Raw genomic sequence first — 27,792 nt, forward strand, 5'->3', positions numbered from 1 at the left:
AGAACTGGACAGGTAACCTACTGGATCTCGTCCAACCAGGACATAAATCATGGAGGGTATGCCATCCCCATACATATGAAATTCTTGGCAAGATCCACTAAAAATACTGAATGTGTATAGGTAACACATACTAGATAAATGCTAATTCTCTTTAAGAGCTGCCAGGATAATTGAAGCTAGTGATAACTGTCCTGTTGAAACCTACACATAAATACACAGGAATATGAAGCAAAGCTTTTGGGAGAATTTAAAGGGAACCTGTCACCGGGATTTTGGGTATAGAGCTGAGGACATGGGTTGCTAGATGGCCGCTAGCACATCCGCAATACCCAGTCCCCATAGGTCTGTGTTCTTTGATACAGGACTCATCTCAGGTTAATTTGCATATGTATGTGAGACGAGTCAGGGACAGGACTCATCTCAGGTTAATTTGCATATGTATCAAATTGTTTTTTTTTGTACACAATAAAAGCACACAGAGCTATGGGGACTGGGTATTGCGGATGTGCTAGCGGCGATCTAGCAGCCCATGTCCTCAGCTCTATACACAAAATCCTGGTGACAGGTTCCCTTTAAATACAAATTTTGATTTGCACAGGACACACTAAGGAAAGTTACCCATTAAGGAGGACCGGTCACATCTCCTGACTTGTCCATTTTAGTAACTACTTCCATTCCCAGTGTAATACCAATTCTGGAGCATCTATTCATATAATTCTACATTGTGCCATTCCTCTATTATTCCTTCTAGAAGTATATGAATGAATTGCCAAGTCTGCAATAGGTACATCTAGGTTATTACCAGTTGGGGAGGGGGTCTCAACACAGTCTTTATAGTGGCAAACTGCAGGGATACCTCCTCTCCCAACTGGTAACACCCAGCTGTACCTATTGCCATTCATTCATGCACTTCCAGAAGGAATAATAGAAGATCGGCAACATAAGGGTCACATGAAAACATGCTCCAGAACTGTTACTACATGGGGAATGGAAGTAGTTACTAAAACAGACATGACAGCAGAGGCGACGGGTCCTTGTTAATGAAAACCTCCCCCACATGTAAAGCTTGCAAAAGGTAAAAAACTCACTTTAACATCTTCATCAAGCTTCATGATTTTTTTGATTCGAGCCAATGGAAGCTCCTGAACACGGAAATCTTTCTGTGTGGAGAAAACAGAAAATATTTGTCTGATGCTTAGGGCCACGTTCACATGGTTAACCAGAGGCACAGATCCTTCCATTATACTTTGGGGCATCACTCCAGCCTGGTGGTGGGGCCTTTGTGAGACACCCCTTCAATACCACAGCTTAGGTACTATATACGTTTGGCAACAGACACAATATCTCTGCAGTCGTAACCCAAGCAATAGACCCTTCCATCAGCAGGTTATATTGTCAGCATGAAAGAGGATTATAATTTCTTATAAGAAAAATGGATTCCATAAGGCTCATTTCACACGAGCGATACAGAATGAGACAGGGTCTGCTCAGGGAAAAACTGATGGTTCTGCATGCAAGTTGAATCAGTTTTGTCTGCGACTGCATTCCGCCCTTACTTTTTCTACACAGATGCAATCAGTTTTTGATGCGTTTTTTTTTTTACGCACATAAAGGAAACTGAACAACGCTCAACATCTCCTAGCCACCATCAGTGAAAAACGCATTGTATCCAGATGCCTTCCGTTTCTCCACACAAACCCCATTGACTTCTATGGAGCCAGGGCTGCATGAAAAACGCAGAATATATATAGAACATGCTGCGATTTTTCCTGAACGCAGATAGGATCAGCGATAAACAACGCTCACAGACCCATTGAAACAGTCCTGACGCAAGGCGTTCACTACACGCATCGCATCTGGATGGAAAACTGGCATAGGGAACATGATAAATATAAAATGACTTTCATTTCCCCTATTTCAGACATGAACTCTTACCACTGTTAGGTTTCGGATATCCTCCATCACCCTTGGCCAGAAGGACTGCAAGCTCTGCTGTGCATCACTGTTTGCACCGAACCCTCCATCAGCAGACATGTTCAAATCTGAAAGACAAAGTGAAACATTTGGATGGATATCTTCTGGGAAACACACAGAGAAATGGTAGATTTAATGCCCTGCAATGTCCAGTTCTGTGGCAATACGCAATGCACTAAACAAAGGCCCCATTGAGACAGGAGCTTCACCTGCACGACCGCCATAAATTCCAAGTGCATGTTCTGCCATGCTGTATCGGTGGCCAGACTCCATACACTTGATATTAATGAAATGGCAGATTCTGTCCCCCCCCCACATACACTTTACATAGGTTTGAATAATTCTGTGAAAAATGGCATGTTGGGTAAGATATTAACTATTAGCATATTGTGAATGGCGGCCTGTAACAGACCTGCTCTTCACTGCTGTCTGCCGGCGGTCGGCTTCTAAGAACCCCCTTCATGTTCTCTGTGAAGAGTGAACAATCCCTGCACGCAGCTCGTGACATATACAAGTGCGCGGTGTGCTATGAATCATGGACAACGTGGAGCTAAATCTGGCTTCACACAAGTCTGATTCCGCGGTCTGAGAATGGGTAAACCGAACCGCTAGCAGAGCAAAGCCATTACACAATTACTACTGCCGACCTCTAATTAAAAAGCAAATGCCTCTCTCCACGTGGCGACAGGAACGCAAACCCCCTAACAGCGAAGATCCTGTCACAGGCTACACAGTCCACACCGACTGCTGCTGCCCTCCACTCTCTATATCAGTGATGGCTAACCTCCAGCACTCCAGCTGTGGGGAGACTACGACTCCCAACATGCTCCATGTTCTGAGAACGTAGTTTTACCACAGCTGGAGGATAGCCATTACAGCTCTGTATCTATAGAGGGGCGGCAGCAGCAGTCAGTGTGGAGCAAGTCTCCACAGTAAAGTAAATAGAAGACAGAGGAGCGCTGCTAAGGCACAACATGGGCCACTTTACAGCTATAGAGAAATGTCCAATTTTATTAGTATATTACAAAAATCACCAGTATCACTGCCCCTAAACATTACAAAAAATAAATAAAACTTTAAGCACTGATGGGCAAAAAAAAATGATTCCATTCTGCTCTGCATCCCCTCAGCTTCAGTAGAGAACAGGGACACAGAAGGTGGTGAGTAATGTCCCGGCTGTGCCAGCCAATTCCATTCTTCTATTTCCAGGTATCAGACCAGAAATGCTGCACTGCCCATGTCAGGAAGCAGTCGTCTGAAGTCACAGGGACGTTGGATACCATGATGCTAGGACTGAATACTGCCCTTCAGCCTTAATCTCATATTCAAAGGGATGGCCATAATGGACAGTTACACTTAAAGGGGTTGGCCACTCTTTAAATACTCTCCACTACAGTGTGGCAGGCAGGGAAAACATGACGTTCATTAAACACACCTGCCTGCTTCTCTGTCAGTTACAAGCCACGCCCCCTTAGTCCTGCTCTACCTTGCAGCCGAGTTCGTCCAGGGGTGCATGCGACATGGAGGAGCTTGAGGGGAAGTGCAGTCTGCTCCTGTCAGTGGTCGGCTCCCTGCTTCCCGCTCCAACTGTGACAGGAATCAGCTGCTTGTTCCCTCTCTACAAACAGCTGATTCCTGTCAGAAGCTGGCTGTGATAAAAACCTTCCAAGTCTCTACTGCAGAAGCTACTTAGTCAACCCCCCACCCCCCGCACTACCACCACAGCCGACCCGCTAAGCCACACCCACCGGTCCCGTTATTTTCATCTAATGAGAGTGCTGTGTGTGTGATTCAGAGCAAATAAATACACCGTAGCACGTCCAGTAGTGAAAAGAAAGTGGGATCCTTTATTCACCCATGCGACGTTTCGGTCCGCTTGCTGGGACCATTCTCAAGCCGGATGCAGATCAGTCTGACAAACGCATGGAAATACCGGATCCGTCTCTCCGGTGTCATCTGGAAAAACGGATCCGGTATTTATTTTTTTCACAGATTTAAAAAAGGTATGCGCATGCACGGACCGGAAGAACGGATTCGGCACCAATACATTTCAATCGAGATTAATGCCGTGTTCAGTATTTTTGGCCGGAGATGAAACTGCAGCATGCTGCAGTATTTTCTCCGGCCAAAGAACATAAGAGGGAGCATCCTGAACAGATTGCTCTCCATTCAGAATGCATTAGGATAAAACTGATCAGTTATTTTACGGTATTGAGCCCCTAGGACGTTACTCCATACCAGAAAAGAAAAACGCTAGTGTGAATGTACCCCAATACTGAGCATCGGTACAGGGAAGAGGAGACGCCAGGGTTTCTCAATGGGCATCTCATTCTCCCTGGCCATGCCGCAATCCAATCACATCAGAGAGCGTCACAGCCAGAGAGAAGGAGACACCCAATGAGAAACCCTGGCGTCTCCTTCTCCCTGTACCGATGCTCAGTACTAGCATACTGAGCGCGAAAACTACAGGGGGGCACAGCAGGGCGCAGGAGAGACAATTTTAAAAAAAAACAGGCAGGGTGGCAGCATCAGCAGGAAGTACCCTGCAAGAAACAGCATTTATCTTGAATAACACAAAACCATGAAAGGTCTTCTTTAAGTTTAGTTACCATCAAGGGCACTGTTTTCCCTCCCAAACCATTTTTAAGGTCTGACACCTATAATTTACCCAGGTCTGACACCAAATATATCTCCCCCCCCCCCCCCTCACTGTTCTACTAAAACCAACTCAAAGCATCACAGATTTCTAAAGGAGAGGTTGGGTGCTTCTTTGGAAAATGGGCAGTTAAAATATTTACTGAATTCCAGTGCGATCTGTGACACAAAAGTAGGGATCGACCGATTATCGGCCTATATTCAGTATTTTGACCGTTATCGGCCTCTATTTTGCCGATATTCCGATAACGTAGTGGGAACACAGATCGCGCGCTGACAGCACTCTCCGTGTTCCCTCTGCAGCATAGGGGAGAAGGAAGCAGCGTCTCCCTCCCCCCTGTGCTGCTGCTGCTGCCAATGAGAGGACAGGGGACAAGAGAAGGGGAGGAGTTATGGCCACCGCGCCACCAATGAAGAGAAATCTCTCATTAATTCATATACAGGAGGCGGGAGCTGGCTGCAGAATCACATAGCCGACTCCCGACCTCTATGAGCTGTAGCTGCGATCCGCGGTAGTTAACCTCTCAGGTGCCGCGGATCGCAGCTACCACTCAGAGGTCTCGAGCCAGCTATGTGATTCTGCAGCCAGCTCCCGCCTCCTGTATATGAATGAATAAGAGATTTCTCTTCATTGGTGGCGCAGTGCGCCCCCCCAAGCCCCCTAGTATTAATCATTGGTGGCGCAGTGCGCCCCCAACCCCAGTATTAATAACATTGGTGGTGCAGTGCGCCCCCCCACCCAAGCCACAGGATCCCCTCTCACCAGTGTAATCCTGGGGCTCCGATCGGTTACCATGGCAGCCAGGACGCTACTGAAGCCCTGGCTGCCATGATAAGCTCCATGCTGCTGTGTGCACAAAGCAAAGAGCAGCAGGGACAGTGTGAAGTCCTATTCACCCTGATGGATCTCTATCAGGGTGAATAGGACAAGGGTTCTAGTCCCTAAGGGGGCTAAAAGTAAAAAAAAAAAATAATATATAATATTAAAGTATAAATGAGAAAGATAAAAAAAAAAATCTACACGTTAACAATAAACATTACTTTTCAGCAGATTTGTGTAGGATTTTTATTTAATTTTTAAATGAAAATTCCTAAAATAATGGTATAAATTATCAGCTATCGGCCTGAAAGTTCACAAATTATCGGTATCTGCCCTAAAAAAAAATCAATATCGGTCGATCCCTACACAAAAGGAAAAAAAAATGTAATCAAAAAGGGTGCACAAGCTTTACAACACTTAAAGGGGTTGTCCACCTTTTACTATTGATGACCTATCCTCATAGGTCAATGATATCAGAACGGCAGGTGTCCGATTCCCGGCACCCCCACGATCAACTGTTTGAAGAGACGACAGCAGTCGTACGAGCACTGCATTCTCTTCTCTGCAATTCCTGCGGCGAGCGGGTAAATGGAGGTGTGCAGTGTAATTACAAGTATGGCGTCCCCATTCACTTCTATGGAACAGCTCTGTAGTCTTTACTTGGACACGAGCGCTGCCTTCTCTTCAAACAGCTGATTGGTGGGGGTGCCGGGAGTCTGACCCCTGCTGGTCTGATTCTGATGACCTATCCTGAGGATAGGTCATCAACGATAAAAAGCCTGGACAACCCCTTTAATACATAAGTTCCAAAACAACTTCAAACGGTTTTTAGGGCTCGCTTGACAAAGGGGGTGTAGCTTCATGAAAAGGGACACGATTTTATAAGGAAAAGGGGCATGGTTTAAAGTGGCACTGACCAACAAAATTATAAAAAAATTTTTTTACATAAACTAAGCCAAGAAATGGGTAGTGTAAAGTTAGACTACGATTTATACGTGCGCCAGATTTATCATTCAGTGCTAGCCACTGTGTTAAATAAATGTCTAAATGAAGCCTCCAAAGCTGTTGCACGACATTCACCTGCAAAGACTAGTATTACTAACACTTCACACGACATGGAAAGACTACACAAAGCATAACTGATAACGAAGGAGGGAAAAAAGCTAAGTCAACTTTTACTACAGTTTATCCTTTTAGAATTAACTCCCGGCTTTGGCTAATGGGAAAAAAAACGTCCTCACAGATTGTTTTCCAAGGGCATATGTTACTAAGGTGGTGGGAACCAAAAGCACCCACTGGAAAGCACTCATTATAGAAAAAAAGAACTTCAAAAGGAAAAATAACCATGGTGTTTGATTTACTCCTCCCTCGCATCCTTCAGATATCAGCCATCACGCGTGTCCCAGAGACATTAGAAGGCCAACGGATCCTCGTCTTCCCTGCTATGTTTATTCCATAGAATTAACTTCTATGAACAAATCTAGAAATCCAAATTCTATCATCTTTCTGTAAGGCTCTTACTGTACTGGTCAGCCTTGGTCCCAAAGCTTGTAGCTACAAGGCATTTGTTGATGAAATCTTACCCCTCTATCCATCGTCAGAATCTTCCAAGGACACGCACTGTCTACCAATTATGTTCTTATGGTGGGCTTTATAGCCAGAAATGCCCTCCATTTTACAGCCTGGAGAAGCAAACCATCTGCAGATTATTAACTTTATACTGCAAGCTGAACATTCTCATCCTGCTTAGAAGAACTGTCTTCAGGTCTTCTAAATGACATGCAAGATACCTGGAGGAACAAGTAGCTATGAAAGTGCTTGTTCTTACCAGATTTCTACCGTAAGGCAAAGGCCTGGACACTTTTTGCTCACTTAACGTGCTACACAAAAGTTTGTCCTTCATTCTCCCAACTCTAAAGCAGCAGCATTTCAAGGTCATACCAAGTGAAAGAGGCCCAAGATGGAGAGAAGTCAGAGAATTAGACAAGAATGACATCCTCCAAGCATCCTAGTAGTCTCTGCACAAATGCCTCAATCCCCTACGAGAAAGAAATGAGCAAGACAAATCCCTAACCACGGGGATGGGGGATGGAGGTGCCTGGGCTGCACACACACCACACATTCCTATGACCTTCATACCTGGTGTGAAAACCTCTAGCCTAAAAGCAACCCTCTCGTCACAACTAGGACTCTGGCTTGCCTAGGTTGGAGCTGGGGTTACCGTTACCTATGTGCAAGAATGAGTGGTGAGTTATGGATGCAAAGAGACTGCTTACCTGCAAGGTACAAGGGCAAGTGGAGGGGGGGAGCAGATAGCTTTCAACACGCATAATAAATACGATGCACTCATCGGAGGCGATGACTGGAGACCAGTAGATCTAAAGTTGGGTGGTTTAGGCAATTTCATTCTACATAACAGCTGTTCGATGGTGGCAACCGGGGAGGTGAAACTGAGCAGGTAGGGGGGCAGCAGATCTAGGTTAAAAGGTATAACCCCTCTTCCTGCGTTGTACCCTGTGTGGGGCATGAGCTGGGAATGGTGTAGGGGTTTTCGGTAGTCACATATATACACACACATAGGTCGAGTGCATTCTGTACTGGTTCTTATCACTGCCTATCAATAACACAACGGCAAAGAGGAATCCACACTGCACTGTGCAAGAGGTGCAGCAGAAGGTATGCCTGGAATGCAAGGGGCCATTTTCTTAGACAGTACAAACTTGGATTCCTCCGAAAATACAAAAAAAAAAAAATCATCACACAGCTTTACTTTACCAAGATAGTGAAGGGTAAGAACTTACCAGGGCAACCGGTACCAGTTCAGGCAGTTCCCATTTCATGAGGCCACAGCAGAGCACTTACATTTCTCCCCTTCAGCTTCACTCTCACCAGCCCTCCCCCCTCTCGGGAAAGAGGGGGAAAAAAAAAAAAAAAAAAAAACACACAGAAGGACAAAGGCATGAGGACATGCAAGGAAGAGACAGTGCAACATCCATCCCAAGGCCAAACTCAGTCAGCTCTCCCTGCAAACTCCTCGCCATTTTTCTTTGTCTTTCAGCTGACCCCTGTCTAAAGAAAAAACTCCCAAGTCTCCAATAAAAAAATCCGGCAGCCTCCTTCCACTTTAACAGTCAAAGGCATTCAATCTAACCTGCTACATGACACCAGCGCCCGCCTCTGCCCCCACCCCACTGGCTGCAGCCTGTTATTGCAGGGCACTGCTCGCTGGCTATTGGCAGATGGCGTTATCAATCAGCTCTACTGTAACACTTCCTGCTTAAAGTTACCTTGAGACAAGCAGGGGTCAGAGCAAGAGACTTTAAAGAACGGAGTACATTCATTAAAACCTATGAGCTCTTCAATGCAGCATTGTTCTCGGCTGCTCACCCTCAGCTTCCTCCGTGCTGCTGTGTCACAGCTCAGCAAATACTACCCCCGTCTACACCAGAATAAAGGACAACTTCCTTCCATCAGGGTTATTAACGTCAAATGACATACACCGGGGCTTGGCAGAATCCACAGACATTGTAAACCCAGCCACAAGCTTAGAAAAGTAGCAGCACTTCACACAGCATATGCAAAAAAATAAATAAATAATTATATATATAAGCAACATATTCCGCAGCGCTTTACAATCAGGGGGATGTTTGCGGACTTCAAGCAGAAAAGTTAACCGGGGTTCACGTTGCAGATTCTGTATAAATATGGTATAGCTCATGACAGACCCCAATATAGTCAGGGGACCATCAAGCGCCATTCATGTCTGACATGTGACAGGCCTAGCACTTATTTTCAGTGTTCTGTACCTCATTTAATCTGAAATACCTGGAGTAATGTGTACCAATGCTGCAGACCATAGGTTTTAAAGTTTTTAGATTTTTTTTATTATAGCCGTCACGACCATGGTCATGGCCGTGACTCCGGTAACCGCAGGCAGTTGCCTGCGGTCTGGTCTTGTTGTCAATCACAGTTGAGGGCTGAAGTATGTTGCCTCACCTGTGGTTGCCGCTGGCAACATAATGTATGTGGCAGCATAGCAGCCTGAGCTAGTGCTAGGCAGCTTGCTGTAAAGTGCATGCGGTTGCACCTGGCAACCTGTCTTTGTAGGTGTGCCTTGTGTCTGTTTGGTGTGCACAAGGGGTTTATGCATGTGTGCACTTTCCCTGTTTGTTGTGCACGAGGTTTATGTATGTGTGCACTTCCCCTTTAAGTGGCTACCTTACCCTCTCTGGTGTTGCAAGGGTTAACTCCCTTCCCAGTGTGTCTGTGTGGGTGTGACCACTGGCTATTTAGCTTCTGCTGAGATCAGAGGTCTGAGGGGTACTCCAGGCATGTTGCTGGAGTCATCCTCCTGATATCCTTATACCAGTGAGGGCCACCCTTGTGGTCATAAAAACATGTGGTGATGTTATGTTTTATGTTGGTTTCCTTTCTATGTTTAGTGCAGCTATGGATCTGTGTTTGTGTGTGTGTGCTGTGTCCATTTATGTTTGGTGTGGACATCAGCTTGTGAGCACGGGATCCAGTCAGCAAGGCTGTGGCATGTAGGTTTGGAACTAGAGTAGGTCACCTGCCATAGCCATGTGTCTGTATATGTTTCCACTTCCTTGCAGTTTGGCCAGTTGAGACTACTGTTTCTCCGCGTCCAGGAGGAACAGGTCGTCTACTCAGCTCCTAGCTCAGGGATCTGCGGAGGGTTAGTAGGGATGCGAGGTCCCTGAGTATGAGCCCTCCTACCATCTGGGTCGGCTCATACAGCTAGGAGTCAGGGTCAGAGTTAGGGACGATTTGGAGGTGACCTGCTCCCTAATTCTGTTGTCCTGGCCAAGCAGCTTCCGCATATGTGTAACATCGCACGGCTCAGGGTTTTCCCCATCCTCAAGCCTTGACAATAGCGTTTTTTCAGTACTGAATGCAACTTTTAAAAAGGTTGTCCTACAGAAATCATCACCTACCACTTATCCGACTCCTGACACCCCCACGATACCGAGTCCCTCCCTGAATGCAGCGGTAGCGAGCATATTAGTACACCACTCCACTCATTTCTATGGGACCGACAGCACTACCAATCCACTCACAGAGGGTACTCTGGGACCCCTCAGGATCATGGGGGAAGGGGGGTGACCAGCAGCAGCAGGACCTTGTGCAATCCAATATTTGTCACCTATTCTGTGAATAGGTGATTAATCATTTTTGTGGGGTAACCTCTTTATTAAAGGGGTTGTCCGGGATTACAAGAACATGCCTGCGTTCTTCCAGAGACAGCGCCATACCTGCTCTTGGGTTGTTTGTAGTACTGCATTACGGATTAAGTGAATGGGGCTGAGATGTAATATTGCACACAACCCATGAAAGGATGAGGGACTATTTTTTGGAAGAGAGCAGCCATGGCTCTCTAAAGCTACTTTAACATCTGTGTCTTTCTTTTCCGGTATTGAGATCTGGCAGAGGATCTCAATACTGGAGAAAAAGGCTTCTGTTTTGTTCCTATTCATTGTCAATGGGGACAAAACTGAACTGAACGGAATGTAGTGCACCAGAATGTATTTCGGTTCTGTTTAGTTGCGTTCCCATACCGAACAGAAAACCACTGCAAGCAGCAATTTTCTTCTCTGGCATGGGTCAACGGTGCTTGATCCGTTTTTGTGGACACAATAGGAAACGGATTCGGCACCCATTGACTTATAATTGTTTTAGTGCCAGATCAGTCATATACAACCAGATCCAGAACAGATGCAGACGGTTGTATTATCAAAAACTGAAGGGCTTTTGCCGATCACTACCGGATCAGGCAAAAACGCATATGTGAAAGTAGCCTAATCTTGAACACCTTTGAAAGGGTTGTCCAGTTTGTTTGTTTTTTGTTTTTTTAACAAAAGATGGTCTGATTGGCAAGGGTCCCACACCCTGATCAAGTGTCAAGTACAAAATGGCTCAGGAACTAAACAGCTCCATCCACTGTGTAGTGGTCAGAGCTGGTTTCTGCAGCACTGTTCCCAGTGAAGTGAATCAGAAACATAGAATATGTCGGCAGATAAGAACCATTTGGCCCATCTAGTCTGCCCAATATACTGAATACTATGAATAGCCCCTGGCCCTATCTTATATGAAGCAAATGATGGCCAATGGGATAGAGAAGGCGCTCATAGGGTAAGTAAATTCAAACAAACAAATTTCTAATGAAAGAAATGGTTTGCTCACCTACTGCGGTTGCATCAATTGGATGCAACTGCAATGGAGATCAAGTATAGATAAGGGATGGTTGGTGCAGCCAAGATCCGTCCTAACACCTTGGGCAGGGGCCACCCTGCCACTAGGGTAATGGAAATGAAGAGAAGTACGCTACACCTTAAGTGGAGCGTGTGGACTGCTGGGGGCGCACGAGACAACCAAACAAGGACCGTGTTTTAATTTCGGCAGTATTCCATTTATTTATAAGACAACGCGTTTCGGGGTAAAGTCCCCTTTATCAAGTCTGAGCCGGGAAGGTTAGGAGAGTGTCACGGCTCATCTGATGAGCCGTGACACTCTCCTAACCTTCCCGGCTCAGACTTGATAAAGGGGACTTTACCCCGAAACGCGTTGTCTTATAAATAAATGGAATACTGCCGAAATTAAAACACGGTCCTTGTTTGGTTGTCTCGTGCGCCCCCAGCAGTCCACACGCTCCACTTAAGGTGTAGCGTACTTCTCTTCATTCCTATCTTATATGAAGGATGGCCTTATGCCTATCCCATGCATGCTTAAACTCCTTCACTGTATTTGCAGCTACCACTTCTGCAGGAAGGCTATTCCATGCATCCACTACTCTCTCAGTAAAGAGAGCAACACTGTAACCAGCTCCATCTACTGAGCCATTTTGGCAACACCACCACTGTGTATTAGCTGATCAGTGTGGGGGGCAGGGTGTCAGACCTCCGCAAATCAGATAGTGATGACCTGTACTGAAAATAGGCCATCACTTGTAAAAAGAGGTAGTGCAGTGCAAATATATCGATGACCTAACCTCAGGATACGTGTCAGACCGACCCCCTGCCGATCAGATTGAAGAGGTAGCAGTGCTTGTTCGACTACACTGTAATTACAACTGACAGTCCCATTCAAGCATTACACTGCGCTGCAAACGAGACTAGTGTTGAGTGAAGCGAGCTTCGGATGCTCCATCCGAAGCTGCTTTGTTCAAAACTTCATATTAATATTCTACAGAGATTCATCTCCGTACAATTTTAAGAATGTAAGTTACTCATGAAGTCGCGTGTGACGTTGAATAACTTCGGTAGTTGATTTTTAAAGTGGAAAACCACTTTAAAACCGAACTCTGCTTTGGTTCTGACTAGTACCTCAGAACCAAAAGCAGACTTCGTGAATACCTTACTTTGGCTCATCGGAGCCCATACATTCTAATACTGTACGGAGAACAATCTCCAGACAGTATTATACCAAAGTTTTGAACGAAGCGACTTTGGATGAAGCATCTGAAGCTCGCTTCGCTCAACCCTAAATAAGATAGTTTAAGTGAAAGCAGCGCTCGCATGAGCAAAGCTACCTCTTGAAACTGATCGTGGGGGTCCCTGCCGATGTGATATTGATGACCTATCCTGAGGACAGGTCATCAGTACCTTTGCACTGCACCTTTTAGTAAGCAAATCCTAGAGAAAGACTATAAAGACTTGTATCACATTGATTTAAAAACACAGCCGTTTTCACCCATAGAAGTAAAAAGAAATGCCCTGACATTCCACAAAGCCATGTCTTTTGGCCACACTGTGAACTAGGCAGGGTTGGTAACGGCAATCTTAAACCTCATGTCTGTACAGATGTCAATGTAACCAAAAGAAAGGCTCAGATGCCATGAAGGTCTGGGACGCTCACCCCATACACGTTCACAAGAGCATTTGCTCGGCCTGGAACTGGAGTCACACAATGAAATGACGACCCCTCATGAATAACAGCACCAAACTCCGGAGATACCTGCATTTCTCACATGACAGGAAAACAACTGTGCCCCAATATTTTGTATTGGAGGGGAGCTTGATCTCACTCTTGCAATACTCTGGACAGGGACTAAAGGGGTCCCAAATACCACACCCATTGCCTATCCACAGGAGAGGTGAAACATTTACGACTGCTGGAGGTCTTCCTCCCCACCAAATCACTAGAACAGGAGTCCCGAAGATACTTGCACATGTGTGGACACCTCTCCTTTTACTTCACTGGGACAGGAGCAGTACAGTGCTCGATGATATCAAGCAGGTCCATCGAAGTGAAAGAGGCGATGGGCGCACATGTATACCACTCAGAGGACTCAGGACTCCAGTTCTCAGGATCACTGGGGCCCCCCTGTGATCACCCAATTATCTAATATGTGCCTTCAAAGACAGTAGGGGAGATTTATGAAAAATGGTGAAAGGAAAAATTGGCTTAGTTGCCTATAGCAACCAAATTCCTTTCATTTTTCAGAGCCACTTTGGAAAACAAAAGGTGGAACCCGACTGGCTGCTATGGGGAACTAAGCATCCTATATTTTGCAAACCGACTACCATTTTGCCTCTGCAGAATAAGGGCCCATTCAGATGGCCGTAGTGCTTTGCAGATGCGCAAAACACGGATACCTGCCGTTTGCATTCCGCAATTGGTGGACTGCACATGGCCGCAATTCCTAGAAAAATAGGAATAAGACTTACCGATAATTCGGTTTTCCAGTTCATCCCTCATTACAGCCCAACAGAAGGTTGTTCCCCTTTGACCTTCTTGGGACAGGAAACAGAAGTTAAAATGTCCCTCCCACATTCACCCACCAGTGGTTTTCCAGATTGCTACACCAGGATAGATGCAACCGATTTATTAAAATCATAAAAAAATTCTTATATGCAATATTTACATAGTAGTTAGTAAGGGAGGGCATGTACAGATGCGGTCAAAACGAATTACTGGCAAGTCTAATTCCTATTTTCCAGGTCATCCCTAATGACAGCACCACAGGAGACGTACCAAAGTATAATTTAGGGAGGGGGGACCAAATCTAAGGACAACATATCTCAGATATTTATCATTAGATAAAAATACCATTTCATAGAATCAGGAATAAATCTGAGAAACTTTTTGATTCTGCCAGAAAAGTAAATCTTGATGACAGAATTTGTGAATCCAGTCGTAACTCTGAATGTCTCTGTCTGCATCCTTGATCAACAGACTTACCTCTGTTTATAGACTTAAATACTTAGAGGAATAAGAAATTGTCTTATTAGACATCAAAAGGATGCCCTTTACCTCTAAGCTTAGTCTATATGGCAAGTACCATTGAGTAAAAGCAGCTCGCTCTAAAATCTGATAAAATACTGTAACATCACATACAACCACTACACTGAGTAAAAGTTTACTGTAGACCCCCATTGCAGTTCATTCCCAAGAGCTTAATTGTTATAATCTGAAACAACTAACTCCGGAATGTCTACAAGGTATATGTAATAAAACAGCGCCAAGCTGACAGCACTGGCATATGGCTGGCATGGACATAAACGATGAGGTAACCAAACTGTACCATTAACTTCATACCTGTCCAGGACAAGCTTGGATCCCGTACTGGAAGGCGTTGGTATGAACTCAAGGGAGAAAAAAATTATAGTTGATATAGCTTCTTTCCCATGGGAAATTAGAGAAGTTACCGAATAGGTTCTCTTTACCATTATGTGTGTTGCTTTCTGTTGTTGTGTTTTTTTTTTTTTTGAGGCTATGTAAGGCCTCGTTCACATCAGCGTTCAGCCTTTCCGTTCTCCTGCTCCGTTATAGGAGCAGGAGAACGGAAAGGACGGATTGGGCACATAACTGAGACGAGCGGAGCCTACGGACCCCATAGACTACAATGGGGTCCGTTAGTTTTACGCTCAGAAAATGATTTTGGAGCGGAGACAAAAGGAGGCGAGAGCTGGCTGCAGAATCACATAGCTGGCTCCCGACCTCTGAGCGGTAGCTGCGATTTGCGGCAGTTAACCCCTCAGACACTACTTCCTTCTCCCCTGTGCTGCTGAGGGAGCATGGATCGCTCTGAGAGTTCGTTATCAGAATATCAGCAAAATAGATGCCGATAACTTTCAAAATCCTGAATATCGGCCGACAATATCGATAAAACCAATAATTGGTCGATCACTAGTTTTTATCGTCTCCATTTGAAATTTCTTGTAGACCAGGGATTTGTTCAGTTTCTTCAAATTTAAAATGTTCCATTTGGTTTCTTCACCCCAAATAAAAGGGGAATAGAATTCTTTGCCCCTGTGTCTTGGGGACTGGACAAACTACTCCCTTGTCTAAAAGAGAAAAAAAAATAAAAAATCTCTGATTCTAAAGCTTTTCTTTTCTCTGGATTTTTGGGACGAACTGCGAGTGAAAAAATTTTTGGGACGAGAAATTAACTCCAGCCGTTATCAGTTTTCTATTACACTTAGGATACACTTGTTCAGAGAAATGGACCTCCAGGCTGGAAAGAACTGAAACAGTCTTCCTCCAACCTGACTTCTGGCGTCATCGCGGTTTGTCTCTTGGTCTGTTTTCCTGGGTTTTGAACAAAACCCCCCAGATCTTTTAGGATTTTTTTCTCTTTCACTTTTATTACTTTGCCTACCCCTTTGTCTTTTAAAACTGGCCTGGGGTTTACGGGAAAAAAAAAGTTTTCTGGGGAACAAGAAACCCCTTCTTTTTGTCAGAGTCTCTCTAAGATGTCATCAAGAGAGGAATCAAACAATCTAGAACCTTCATATGGGAGAGAGCAAAGTCTAGACTTGAACCCTTGATCCCCTTTCCATGATTTAAAGGGATTCTGTCATGAGATTTGAGGCCTATAACCTAAACATATGGCCAGGTCCCTACTAATACCCTGAATCCGAAACTGACCGTATTAAATGTGCCTGTGGCTCTATTAGCATATAAAACAGGTTTTTATAACCTGTCATTCACCTACCTAATCTGCCCAAGGGGACGTCGCTTCACTAAGGGTGCTCGGCTGCAGCAATCTCTGTCTGGTGCCCAGCGCCGCCTTCCCACTAGAAATCGCTGCCCTCCCCTTCGATAGAGCCGCCTTCCTCACCTCAGCACCTCCTCCGAAATAGTCCGCTCCCTCAGCCAGATCCAGTGCGGCTGTGAGAGGATGGCTGCAATAGGGCAGTCCAGGCAGGTTTGAGCGAAGTGCGCCGGACGGCGCATGCGCACTTCGCGCAACGAGGCCGATGCCAGGAGTCCGCACGGGCGCATCAGGATATACCTAGTGCGCACGCACGGGATCTGACTGATGAGAGCAGATGATTTCGGAGGCGGCACTGAGGTGAGGGAGGCGGCGATTTCTAGTGGGAAGGCGGCAGTGGGCACCAGACGGAGATGGCTGAAGCTGGGCACCCTGTATGAAGCGACGTCCCCTTGGGCACATTAGGTAGGTGAATGACAGGTTATAAAAACCTGTTTTATATGTTAATAGAGCCACAGGCGCATTTAATAAGGTCAGTTTCGGATTCAGGGTATTAGTAGAGACCTGGTCATATGTTTAGGTTATAGGCCTCAAATCTCATGACAGAATCCCTTTAAGCCAAATAGAACGCCTTGCTGCATTTGACATGGCAGCTACTCTGGCAGAAAAACGGACCACATCAGTAGAAGCGTCTTCAAGGAAATCTGCTGCCTTGAGGAAGGTTGGGAGGGAGGATAGTTAGTCCTCTCTAGGAGTTTTGTCTCCAATATGAGATTCTAGTTGACCTAACCATAGCATTAATGACCTGGAGACCCGAGAGGCGGCAATAGATGGCCCGAGACTTGTAGAGGCACCATTCCCAAGTACGTTTAAGATAAACATCTGCTCTTTTATCTAAAGGATCTCCTAAACAGCCTAAATCCTCAAAATGGAAGAACCAATTTTTTTGGCTATTTTACATAAAGGGGCATCTACAGAGCTCTGTCCCATACGCTTGCCACTGACACGTCAAATGGATATTTTCTCTTAACAGAATTCGGTATTAAAAAAAAAAAATTTCAGGCTTTTTCCATTCTTTCTTAATCAGTGCTTCTTACAAAACGGAGAAAACTATGGAGTTTAGGGCCAAAGCCCTCAAAAACCTAGTCAGGGATAGTCTTAGGCTGTTTTACGTCCTCCAATTGCATCATGGTTTTTACGGCTTTTAACAAAGGCTCAGTATCTTCAGGTGGAAATAGCGCTTTCCCTGCTGAATCCTCATCTGAAAACATAAATCAGAAGATAAATCCTGACCTGATTCTATGTCTTCGTCTTCCCCAGAAAGATCAGAATCAGAGTCCATGTTATAGGTACACCTTTCTGGTGATTTCGGATGGCCCTGACTGAAGGATTTAAAGGAAGACTTAACTTCAGATTGTACCAAGCAAGGCCTTAATGGCTTTAGATAAGCTATGGGATTCTTCCATGACTAACTGAGCTATACAAGCTTGACATAGTGGTTTAGCATATGACAACGCTACTCTACATCCTCCACATTCTTTATGTTTAGTTTTGCCGGAAGATTCCTTAGGTGTTTTTGCTACCTACAAAAAAGTAAACACCCAAATTAGTAGAGGATCAATCTCACAGATTCATAGAGTCAAGCTTCCCCACTCCTCGGGTCCAATACCGGGCTTGTGGGCCTCGAGGGTTCCAAGGGATCGGCGCGTCTGGCGTCACCTGGTTCCGACATGTTTCGTGGAGGCTCCAGATCCTGTACAGCACTGTGTGCAGCAAGGCTCGCTGTCCTCTCCTGCTGCCGACTTATTACGCTCCTCGGCTCCTTTTAACACCAGGCCCAAAATACACCCAATCCATGAGACAGGTGAGCCCTCCCCCTTCCCGTCAGCGCTGCCAAAAACAGCCTCAATGCGCCATTTGGGAAGTGGGAAGCCGGACACCGCACTACTATCGACCTGGAGGCGCCTGTACATGACCACAGCGCCTCTCCAGCGAGGCAGGACAGACTTAGAAAAAAGAGAAAACTCCTCAGGTACCTTCTATCTGGAGGACAGGAAACCTGAACTTAGGTGTGGTGGGGGTGTGAACCATTTTATCTCTTTAGGTTTCCCGTCCTGGATGGGAGGTCCTAGTCGCATGGGTGCTGTCATGGGTGAGAGGAAAAAACAGTAAGCGATATTACATCCCTGCTCCATGCCCTACATATCCTCTTTAAATGGGGGTTAAACTTTGAGGAGTATTGCACAAAAAAAATTAAAAACATTTTTTACAAAACATTTTCCTCTCCAGTAGTGCCCCTGCCGTTTAGCCTTCTGATGCACCTTCTCCTGCATTCAGCGGTGGACTGACATGCTCTGTGGCTTCCCTGCTCCCTTTCTCCTCCGAGTGCCGTAGTGAAGCGGCCCAGACACGGTTCATTCTGTGTGTGTGTGTGAAATTACATACCGTAGTGCTGTTTATCAGTGGAAATCGCTGGGGCTGTGTAAGAGGGAATATCTTTCAAGCAGAAGTTAACAATCGCTGGGAGATGCAGGTGCTTGACTGCCATATGTGACAAGCTTCTACCCACACACAGAAATCAAAGAAACCAGTTGCACAAAGGTGAATACGAACTCAGACCGCCGTATGCTGTCCGCAAAAATGCAGATCCGCTTCTGCTGCAATGTCGACAACGAGCAGGTAAACAGAGAAGAGAACACTGCGCTCCTATAAGCACTGCTTCTTTTTATACAGCGGAGTCAGACGCTGCTCCCCAATATTAACAGTTAATCATGGGGTAGACATGAGAATTGGAAGCAGGACATGGGGCTAAAAAATTATATTATATATCGTGTTAGCCAGTAAAGAAGAGAATATATAGATTACTCAGTGGTTTATACATTTTAATGACTAGCTGAAAAGATTAAGACACAAATGCAAGCTTTCGAGGCTACTTGGGCCTCTTCGTCAGGCGTCTCCTAAGACAGTATCTGAAGATTCACATATTTATACACCAAACTACGAAGGAATAATGAGGTAGATGAGACAAGTGATGTAAAGCAGATCAATGTGAGTGGAGGAATAAACAAACAGGTGAAGCAGTAAATGGTTGGAGCAATTTTAGATGAGGATTATAGATATGAAGTGTGTCACATTCAAATACAGTGGAAAAATAAATCACCAGAGCCACCAGATTACCAAAGAGTGAGCTCCTAAAATACAAAACAAGAGGTTCATCGGGTACGTCTAGTAGTCACTGACAACCGAATTCTGGAAAATTCTAAGAAGGGTTGCTCGGAGACTACATCCAATACTACAAAATCTCAAACAATGTCAGAAACTCGCTGTCCTCTCCAACAGGAACATTCCCCTGCAAACAGCCCATACATAATGGCCACTGACAAAGTACAGATCCCCAGTACAGATCAGGACTATAAGATCCCAGGTATAGTCACCCGCACTACGTCAAATGTGGTCTATTTGACTGTATGTACCAAATGTCCTACTGTCTGTGAAACTGGTCAAAAACTCAAAAGAATGAACTCTCGTTACCATGCAATAAAAGAACAAAAGATTTGCCTGTAGCTAAACACTTTGTCAGCCTTGACCACAACACCACAGACATGAAAGTCTTGATATTAAAAAGGGAATTTCAAATCTCAGAGGGACAGGAGAATCTGAGTATACAAGTTCATGATCACCTTTGACACACTCAGATCAGGAATGAATGCGTTTAATGGATTTATGTCCTTCTGCATCTCTTAAGGAATGTGGCCCTCAGATCTCTTGGGTTCATGACAATCATGGACTGATATCAATTAGAGGACAATAAAACTTTCACACTCCTTATCTATGATTTCCACAACCATTTACTGCTACATCTGTTTGTTTCCTCCTTCACTCCTATTGATCTGCTTTGCATCACTTGTCTCATCTACCTCATTATTCCTATGTAGTTTGGTGTATAAATATGTGAATCTTCAGATACTGTCTTAATAGACGCCTGACGAAGAGTCCCAAGTAGCCTCGAAAGCTTGCAATTATGTAGTCATCCTTTCGGTTAGCCATTAATCAATGAGGAATCGCAATCTTTTATCTGATGACTGCGGAAGCTTCTGATCTCACATGCAGCGACACGTTCCTACAAGGAGATTTTGACAAGGTTCATTAAACTGCAACCAACAGATGACAAGTGAATGCAATGCGAGCAAGGACTGGCATTGGCAGTTATCCCTGTACATACACCAGCACCCTTCCTAGGCTGCCAGCACATCATGGCTAGAACAAGAAATCCCTGTCATATAAGAGTGCCTCTCACCAGCCTTCACAACCAACTGAGGTAGGTGGGCTGTACATTACCTGCCAGCCTCCTTTCTAATTTCAAAACAACATTTTAGGAACCAGGTGAATATTCTCAGTGGCACTCAGCAATACATATAGCTAGACACAGCTCTAATGTAAATGAGGACATCTCTAAACCAAGGCAGTCATCGGCTACCACGAAACGGAAGCCATGTTAAATGGACCTTATGGGTACATCAGACTGGGTACTCATACGAAACACTGACCAAATTATGAAGGTGTGAAAGCAGACTTCTAGTACCAAGCAGTGGAGTAGCCTGCCCTTTTCCATATGGAGAGACTATGCACGGCCAACCCTTCACTAGGAATAAGGGTAGAGTCACCCATGTCACTGATCAGACAGCTAATATGCCAGAAATGTATTTAGTGGGAAACCCGCAATGTACAAGGATAATGGAACATGTACATGAGACGGTACGGTGCGGTGCTTCTGGCATCAACCTGACATTACAGATCAGATCAAAGCATTCAAGATACAGGTTCTCTATATTGAGAAGACGCTAATTTATTACGACAGCTTGCAAGACTACCCTACAGCCCCTTACATGAGCCAGAAGAAGACATATTCCCTCTTCTGACCACCTCTCACAGGATACAAACTCTCCTTTATATCAGTAGGAATCTAGAACAAAAAGGCAGTTGTGTATTTTCTTTCATTTAGTGACCAATCCAAAGGCAGGTATATTCAGCGCAATGGTGGATATGGTCAACCCAACCGGCGGGTATGGTCAACCGAACGGCAGGTAAAATACCTGGATTCAGAGATCTGCCAGTGTCCCTATTTGAGCCTGCATTTCATGAGGGAACTACTCGCCATCTCTCTTTGGTGCCGCCATAGTCATCAGGAGTGCATGTCCCGCTGAGGAATATGATATCGGCTGAAACCTGCAAATCTACTGCAACATGTATGACTGAAAAATACTGTCAAAATACAGTTTAAACACTATAGCCCACATCTATCAACCCTTCCATGCCAGAAAACAGGCATCAAAAAGTCACGAAGCTTGCAGTAAGCCCGCTTAGGCTACTTTCACATCTGCGGTGTGCTGTCCGGAACAGGGTCTCAAATACGCTTCAGTTTTGTCCCTATTCATTGTCAAAGGGGACAAAACTGAACAAACCAGAACGGAGTGCACCAAGATGGATTCTGTTCTGGTTTGTTCAGTTCCCATGCCGGACACAAAACCGCTGCAAACAGCAGGCCGGATTCAGCACCAAAAACCAAGTAATTCAACGGTGTCGGAGTCGTTTTTCACAGAGGCGCCCATTGACTTACAATGGTTTGGGTGCTAGATCCAGTTCCTTCATTTGATATAATACAACCGGATCGGTTTTGAACAGATGCAGCAGGTTGTATTATTACAGGCATGCTCAACCTGCGGCCCTCCAGCTGTAGTAAAACTACAACTCCCACAATGCCCTGCTGTAGGCTGTTTGGGCATGCTGGGAGTTGTAGTTTTTCAACAGCTGGAGGACCGCAGGTTGAGCATGCCTGTATTATTACAACGGAAGCGTATTGCTGTGGTTTTCAGATCCAATGCTGGATCTGAAAACCAGACTGCAAAGTCGCAGATGTGAAAGTACTAGTAGCCTCACGCAAAAATCGGTGACGTTTATAGGACTTTTGCACCCTTCTGGCCACTTTTCAAAATAATTGGATAATGCGGGGCCGAGCCTGACTGGCACATAGACTGTCTGTCTGGTGCATAGACAGCTGAGATACGCCACAATTAACTATGGAGCATCCCATGCCCGGGGGGTGGCATAGTGTAACTGTGGCACACCCCATGCCTGGGGGGCCTAACATCACCCTTAATAAATCTCTCTCCTTGTTCACGCTAGGGTTGTAGGATGAATGGAAATATGCTGCATATAGGTTCAGTACCGACACTGTATTTCAGTACTAAGTAGGGCTGCAACGATTAATCGATGTAATCGATTATATTCGATAACTGGATTCGTTGTCGACGAATCCAGTTATCGAATAATCGCCGATTCGTTGCTATTCGGGCGGGCGGTCGCTGCATCTTTATTTTACCTTTTTACAATGACGCTCCCGCTCCTGTAACAGCCAGGCAGAGCGGACGGCGGCGTAACGTCACTCACTCACGTGACACGCCTGCTCCGCCTCCTTCATTCATGAGGTGGGCGGAGCAGGCGCGTCACGTGATTGAGTGACGTTACGCCGCCGTCCGCTCTGCCTGGCTGTTACAGGAGCGGGAGCGTCATTGTAAAAAGGTAAAATAAAGATGCAAGCATCGGGGCCGGGGCTGTTAGGGGGAAGGGGGAATCTGTCTATAGCACTGCTATGGGAAGGGGGGGAGGATCTGTCTATGGCACTGCTATGGGGAGGGGGGTCTGTGCACTGTTATGAGGAAAGGGATCTGTGCACTGTTATGAGGAAAGGGATCTGTGCACTGTTATAAAGGGATCTGTGCACTGTTATAAAGGGATCTGTGCACTGTTATAAAGGGATCTGTGCACTGTTATAAAGGGATCTGTGCACTGTTATAAAGGGATCTGTGCACTGTTATGAGGAAAGGGATCTGTGCACTGTTATGAGGAAAGGGATCTGTGCACTGTTATGAGGAAAGGGATCTGTGCACTGTTATGAGGAAAGGGATCTGTGCACTGTTATGAGGAAAGGGATCTGTGCACTGTTATGAGGAAAGGGATCTGTGCACTGTTATGAGGAAAGGGATCTGTGCACTGTTATGAGGAAAGGGATCTGTGCACTGTTATGAGGAAAGGGATCTGTGCACTGTTATGAGGAAAGGGATCTGTGCACTGTTATGCCCATAACAGTGCATCCCCCATAACTACGCCGTCCACAGATCCCCATAACTACGCCGTCCACAGATCCCCCATAACTACGCCGTCCACAGATCCCCCATAACTACGCCGTCCACAGATCCCCCATAACTACGCCGTCCACAGATCCCCCATAACTACGCCGTCCACAGATCCCCCATAACTACGCCGTCCACAGATCCCCCATAACTACGCCGTCCACAGATCCCCCATAACTACGCCGTCCACAGATCCCCCATAACTACGCCGTCCACAGATCCCCCATAACTACGCCGTCCACAGATCCCCCATAACTACGCCGTCCACAGATCCCCCATAACTACGCCGTCCACAGATCCCCCATAACTACGCCGTCCACAGATCCCCATAACTACGCCGTCCACAGATCCCCCATAACTACGCCGTCCACAGATCCCCCATAACTACGCCGTCCACAGATCCCCCATAAGTGTCGTCCACAGATCCCCCATAATAGTGTCGTCCACAGATCCCCCATAATAGTGTCGTCCACAGATCCCCCATAATAGTGTCGTCCACAGATCCCCCATAATAGTGTCGTCCACAGATCCCCCATAATAGTGTCGTCCACAGATCCCCCATAATAGTGTCGTCCACAGATCCCCCATAATAGTGTCGTCCACAGATCCCCCATAATAGTGTCGTCCACAGATCCCCCATAATAGTGTCGTCCACAGATCCCCCATAATAGTGTCGTCCACAGATCCCCCATAATAGTGTCGTCCACAGATCCCCCATAATAGTGTCGTCCACAGATCCCCCATAATAGTGTCGTCCACAGATCCCCCATAATAGTGTCGTCCACAGATCCCCCATAATAGTGTCGTCCACAGATCCCCCATAAGTGTCGTCCACAGATCCCCCATAATAGTGTCGTCCACAGATCCCCCATAATAGTGTCGTCCACAGATCCCCCATAATAGTGTCGTCCACAGATCCCCCATAATAGTGTCGTCCACAGATCCCCCATAATAGTGTCGTCCACAGATCCCCCATAATAGTGTCGTCCACAGATCCCCCATAATAGTGTCGTCCACAGATCCCCCATAATAGTGTCGTCCACAGATCCCCCATAATAGTGTCGTCCACAATTTGTTTTAATATGGCCTTTGAACATAATTTTTCAAGTAAGATCATATAAACCTCTCTGTTTGGTAATTTTGTCGTTTTTTCCGATTAATCGATTAATCGTAGAAATTAATCGGCAACTAATCGATTATTCAAATAATCGTTAGCTGCAGCCCTAGTACTAAGCAGGTCATTGTGCCCTGGTCCAGTACAAGGAGATGCTCTGGGTCCCTGTATATATCTTCCTTCAGGTTGCCTCTGCCTGGTTTTGAACCCAGGACCTGCTGTATGGGAGAGACTAAAACCAGTGAGCCACAGGTTTCACTGTTGTTAATGGAAAGATTTTCTCTGAATAAAGATCTCTGGTATCTGTAGACATATATCCCAGCGCATTGTAGGTCTACATGATTTGTGGACCAGTGCTGGCAAACCCACAGGTTCCAGCCCAGAGGTGGCACTACAAGTGGAAACCTGATCTCTCAGCAATCCAGAAACGCAATCTGTGACAGTTTCTTTACGGTCCGATATACAGTATTTTCCGCATGCAGAAGCTATTGGCTCATCGGAGCCAATACATTCTAATACTGTACGGAGATCCTGCTCCTGAAGTTTTATGCGAATCGACTTCAAATGTTACATCCAAAGTTGATTGGCTCATCCCTAGTCATCAGTAACTGACTGGTGGGGGTATGACACAGGGGACATCCACCGATCAGCTGTTTGAGAAGGCAGTAGCCCCGCGGCCTTGTGCCTACACACCCGTCGGTCACGTGGCCTGGGAGCAGCTTAGCCCCATTGAAGTGAATGAGGCTGAGAGCGATACCAAGCACAACCGCTGTACAATGAATGGAACTGTGCTTGGTGTGAGAGGGGCTCCACTGCCTTACCAAACAGCTGATCAGCGGGGGTCCGATAGGTCATCTGTAAAAAACAAAAACAGTTCTCGGAAAACCCTTCTAATGACTAAGTGATGAGAGCAGGCTGCACCCTAGTTCACACAGTGCAGTACACAGTGAGGATGAGAGAACCCCCTGAATGCAGAGCAGTGGGGCCCTAGTACATCACAGGTGTATGGTAATGGTGGCCCCCAGTATATGGTCACCAGTACATACATGAGGTAAGTAGAGGGCATACTCCTCAGACCCGGGGTGCTCATCAGTCCAGATGGGAAGGTGCACTGCTGTGCCCACCCCAGGACAGCTGCCATCACCGTACACTGAGGATGAGAGAAGCCCCTGAATTCAGAGCAGCAGATACATGAGGTAAGTGGAGGGCACACAGAGCAGCAGATACATGAGGTAAGTAGAGGGCACACAGAGCAGCAGATACATGAGGTAAGTAGAGGGCACACAGAGCAGCAGATACATGAGGTAAGTGGAGGGCACACAGAGCAGCAGATACATTAGGTAAGTAGAGGGCACACTCCTCAGTCCAGGTGGGAAGGTGCACTGCTGTGCCCACCCCGGGACAGCTGCCATCACCGTACACCGGAAAAGCAGCCGCCATCTATCACACCGAGCCTTGTTTTTTCCCCTCCTAAACAAGCTGGTTTCCGGACTAACCGACCAATCACACCGACCAGGCCTCGGCCTCCACCAATGAGCGGGGCCTGAGGCGGGGAGTGCGGCCTGTCACCGGTTCAGCCTTTGACTCTCCCATCGGGTAACCCCGCGCCGATCCTCCCCCCAGCGCCCCCTACACAAAAGGCACACTCACCGAGCGGCTCTCTGCCAGACACACGGCACTTCTCCCGTCCAATCAGCAGCCGAGGTCGCGGAAAGCACGTGACAAACGGAGAATTTCCTTATCCTCTCGTACGCGCTCCGGTAGACAAGGGGGAGGGGTCGGCGGGAACCGAAACAAGATGGCGGGGACAAGAGGAGAGAATTCACGCCCCCTTGACCTCTCTCCCGCCGTGGAAGTTTAGCGCATGCGTTTTGCCGACTAAGCCCGCCTACCTTGAGTAGATAGATATGCTAACCAGTAAGAAGTAGCGGAAGGGACGTGTGAGAGCTGTCGCCATGGTAACGCGGCCTAAACGTTGTTTCTGGAAAGACCCGCACAAGTTGTATTTGTGCCTAGGAATATGTGTGGTCACAAGCAATACTTTTCAGGGTGTCAGGTGTCGAGCTGTGCAGTGGAATGGCTTCTATTGCTCTTTGTTACCGGCCATTAGATCAAAGGCTTGGGGAGATTTATCAACCAGCCATTCAGATTCCATCTTTAATTTCTTAGAGCTCCTTTGGAAAATGAAAGATGGAATCTGATTGGTTGTTATGGCCGCCTGTCAGTTTTTCTTTACATCAGTTTGATAAATGTCCCTTGCAGGATCCAGAAAAATGGCCGCCTACAACTGTGATGGTCATTATGAACTAGGGTTGTTAATTGCGGACATTGCGGAGCGTTCATTAGTACAGCCCTTACCCCCCCCCCCCCCCATGTACGCGTTGCTTTTTTCTTCCGTGCAGCATTTTAAAATCTGCAGCATGTCACTTGTTTGTGTGCTTCCTCACCTTACATAGTGTTTTTTACCATAGACTTCAATGGAGTTGTTAAAGGGGTTGTCCAGGCTGAGAGCTGAAACCGGACATACCTCCATTTTCACCCAGGCCGCCCCCCCCTGACAGGAGCATCGGAGCAGTTCAAAGGGCAAATGCATTTTTTGGAGATCCGGTGACGTACCAGGCTCTCCATGCGGCTGCCAGGAAGCCCGGTGACGTCACCGTCACTGATGGGTGGGCTTTAGCTCTGCCCTGTAAAATGACTAGGGCAGTGCTAAAGCCCGCCCATCAGAGCCGGTGACCAGTGATGGCCCGCGAACACATGCGGGCTGCCATCTTAACTCACATGTCCGGCGATGCACAGGTAATTCCTTACCTGTGCCGCAGTCCGGTCTGAAACAAATGCGGTCTCCGGGAGCAGGCAGTACCGAGAACAGCCGCCGGGGGCCTTCATCAGGCTGTTCTCGGAACTTCCTGCTCCCGGTGACCGCATTTGATTTCAGACAGGCACAGGTAAGGACTTACGTATGCATTGCCGGACTTGTAAGTTAAGATGGCAGCCCGCATGTGTTCGCGGGTGAACACGGCGAACTGGCCATCACTGCCGGTGACGTCACTGAACACACTGCTGGGCAGAAGCTTCCACCCGG

At 46.4% G+C, this 27,792-nt stretch overlaps 1 protein-coding gene across 2 annotated transcripts in view; it reads right to left on the minus strand.

The window, feature by feature from the left end:
- NFYC (nuclear transcription factor Y subunit gamma) overlaps nt 1-26,579 on the minus strand; it is a 49,140-nt gene extending 22,561 nt beyond the window's left edge. The window contains exons 1-3 of one of the 2 annotated variants that reach the window (XM_044286679.1): nt 26,358-26,579; nt 1,936-2,042; nt 1,089-1,160 (exon numbers count right to left, since the gene is read on the minus strand). In XM_044286679.1, coding sequence (XP_044142614.1) covers nt 1,089-1,160; nt 1,936-2,034 — 171 coding nt within the window. In that variant the 5' untranslated portion in view covers nt 2,035-2,042; nt 26,358-26,579. Of the gene's footprint in view, nt 1-1,088; nt 1,161-1,935; nt 2,043-8,250; nt 8,579-26,357 lie in introns of those variants that run through there. The other variant, XM_044286680.1, reaches the window with a different exon arrangement.
- Between the last annotated feature and the right edge of the window lie 1,213 nt (nt 26,580-27,792).

Source organism: Bufo gargarizans, chromosome 3 (assembly GCF_014858855.1).
Source record: "Bufo gargarizans isolate SCDJY-AF-19 chromosome 3, ASM1485885v1, whole genome shotgun sequence".
Taxonomy (NCBI): Eukaryota; Metazoa; Chordata; class Amphibia; order Anura; family Bufonidae; genus Bufo; species Bufo gargarizans.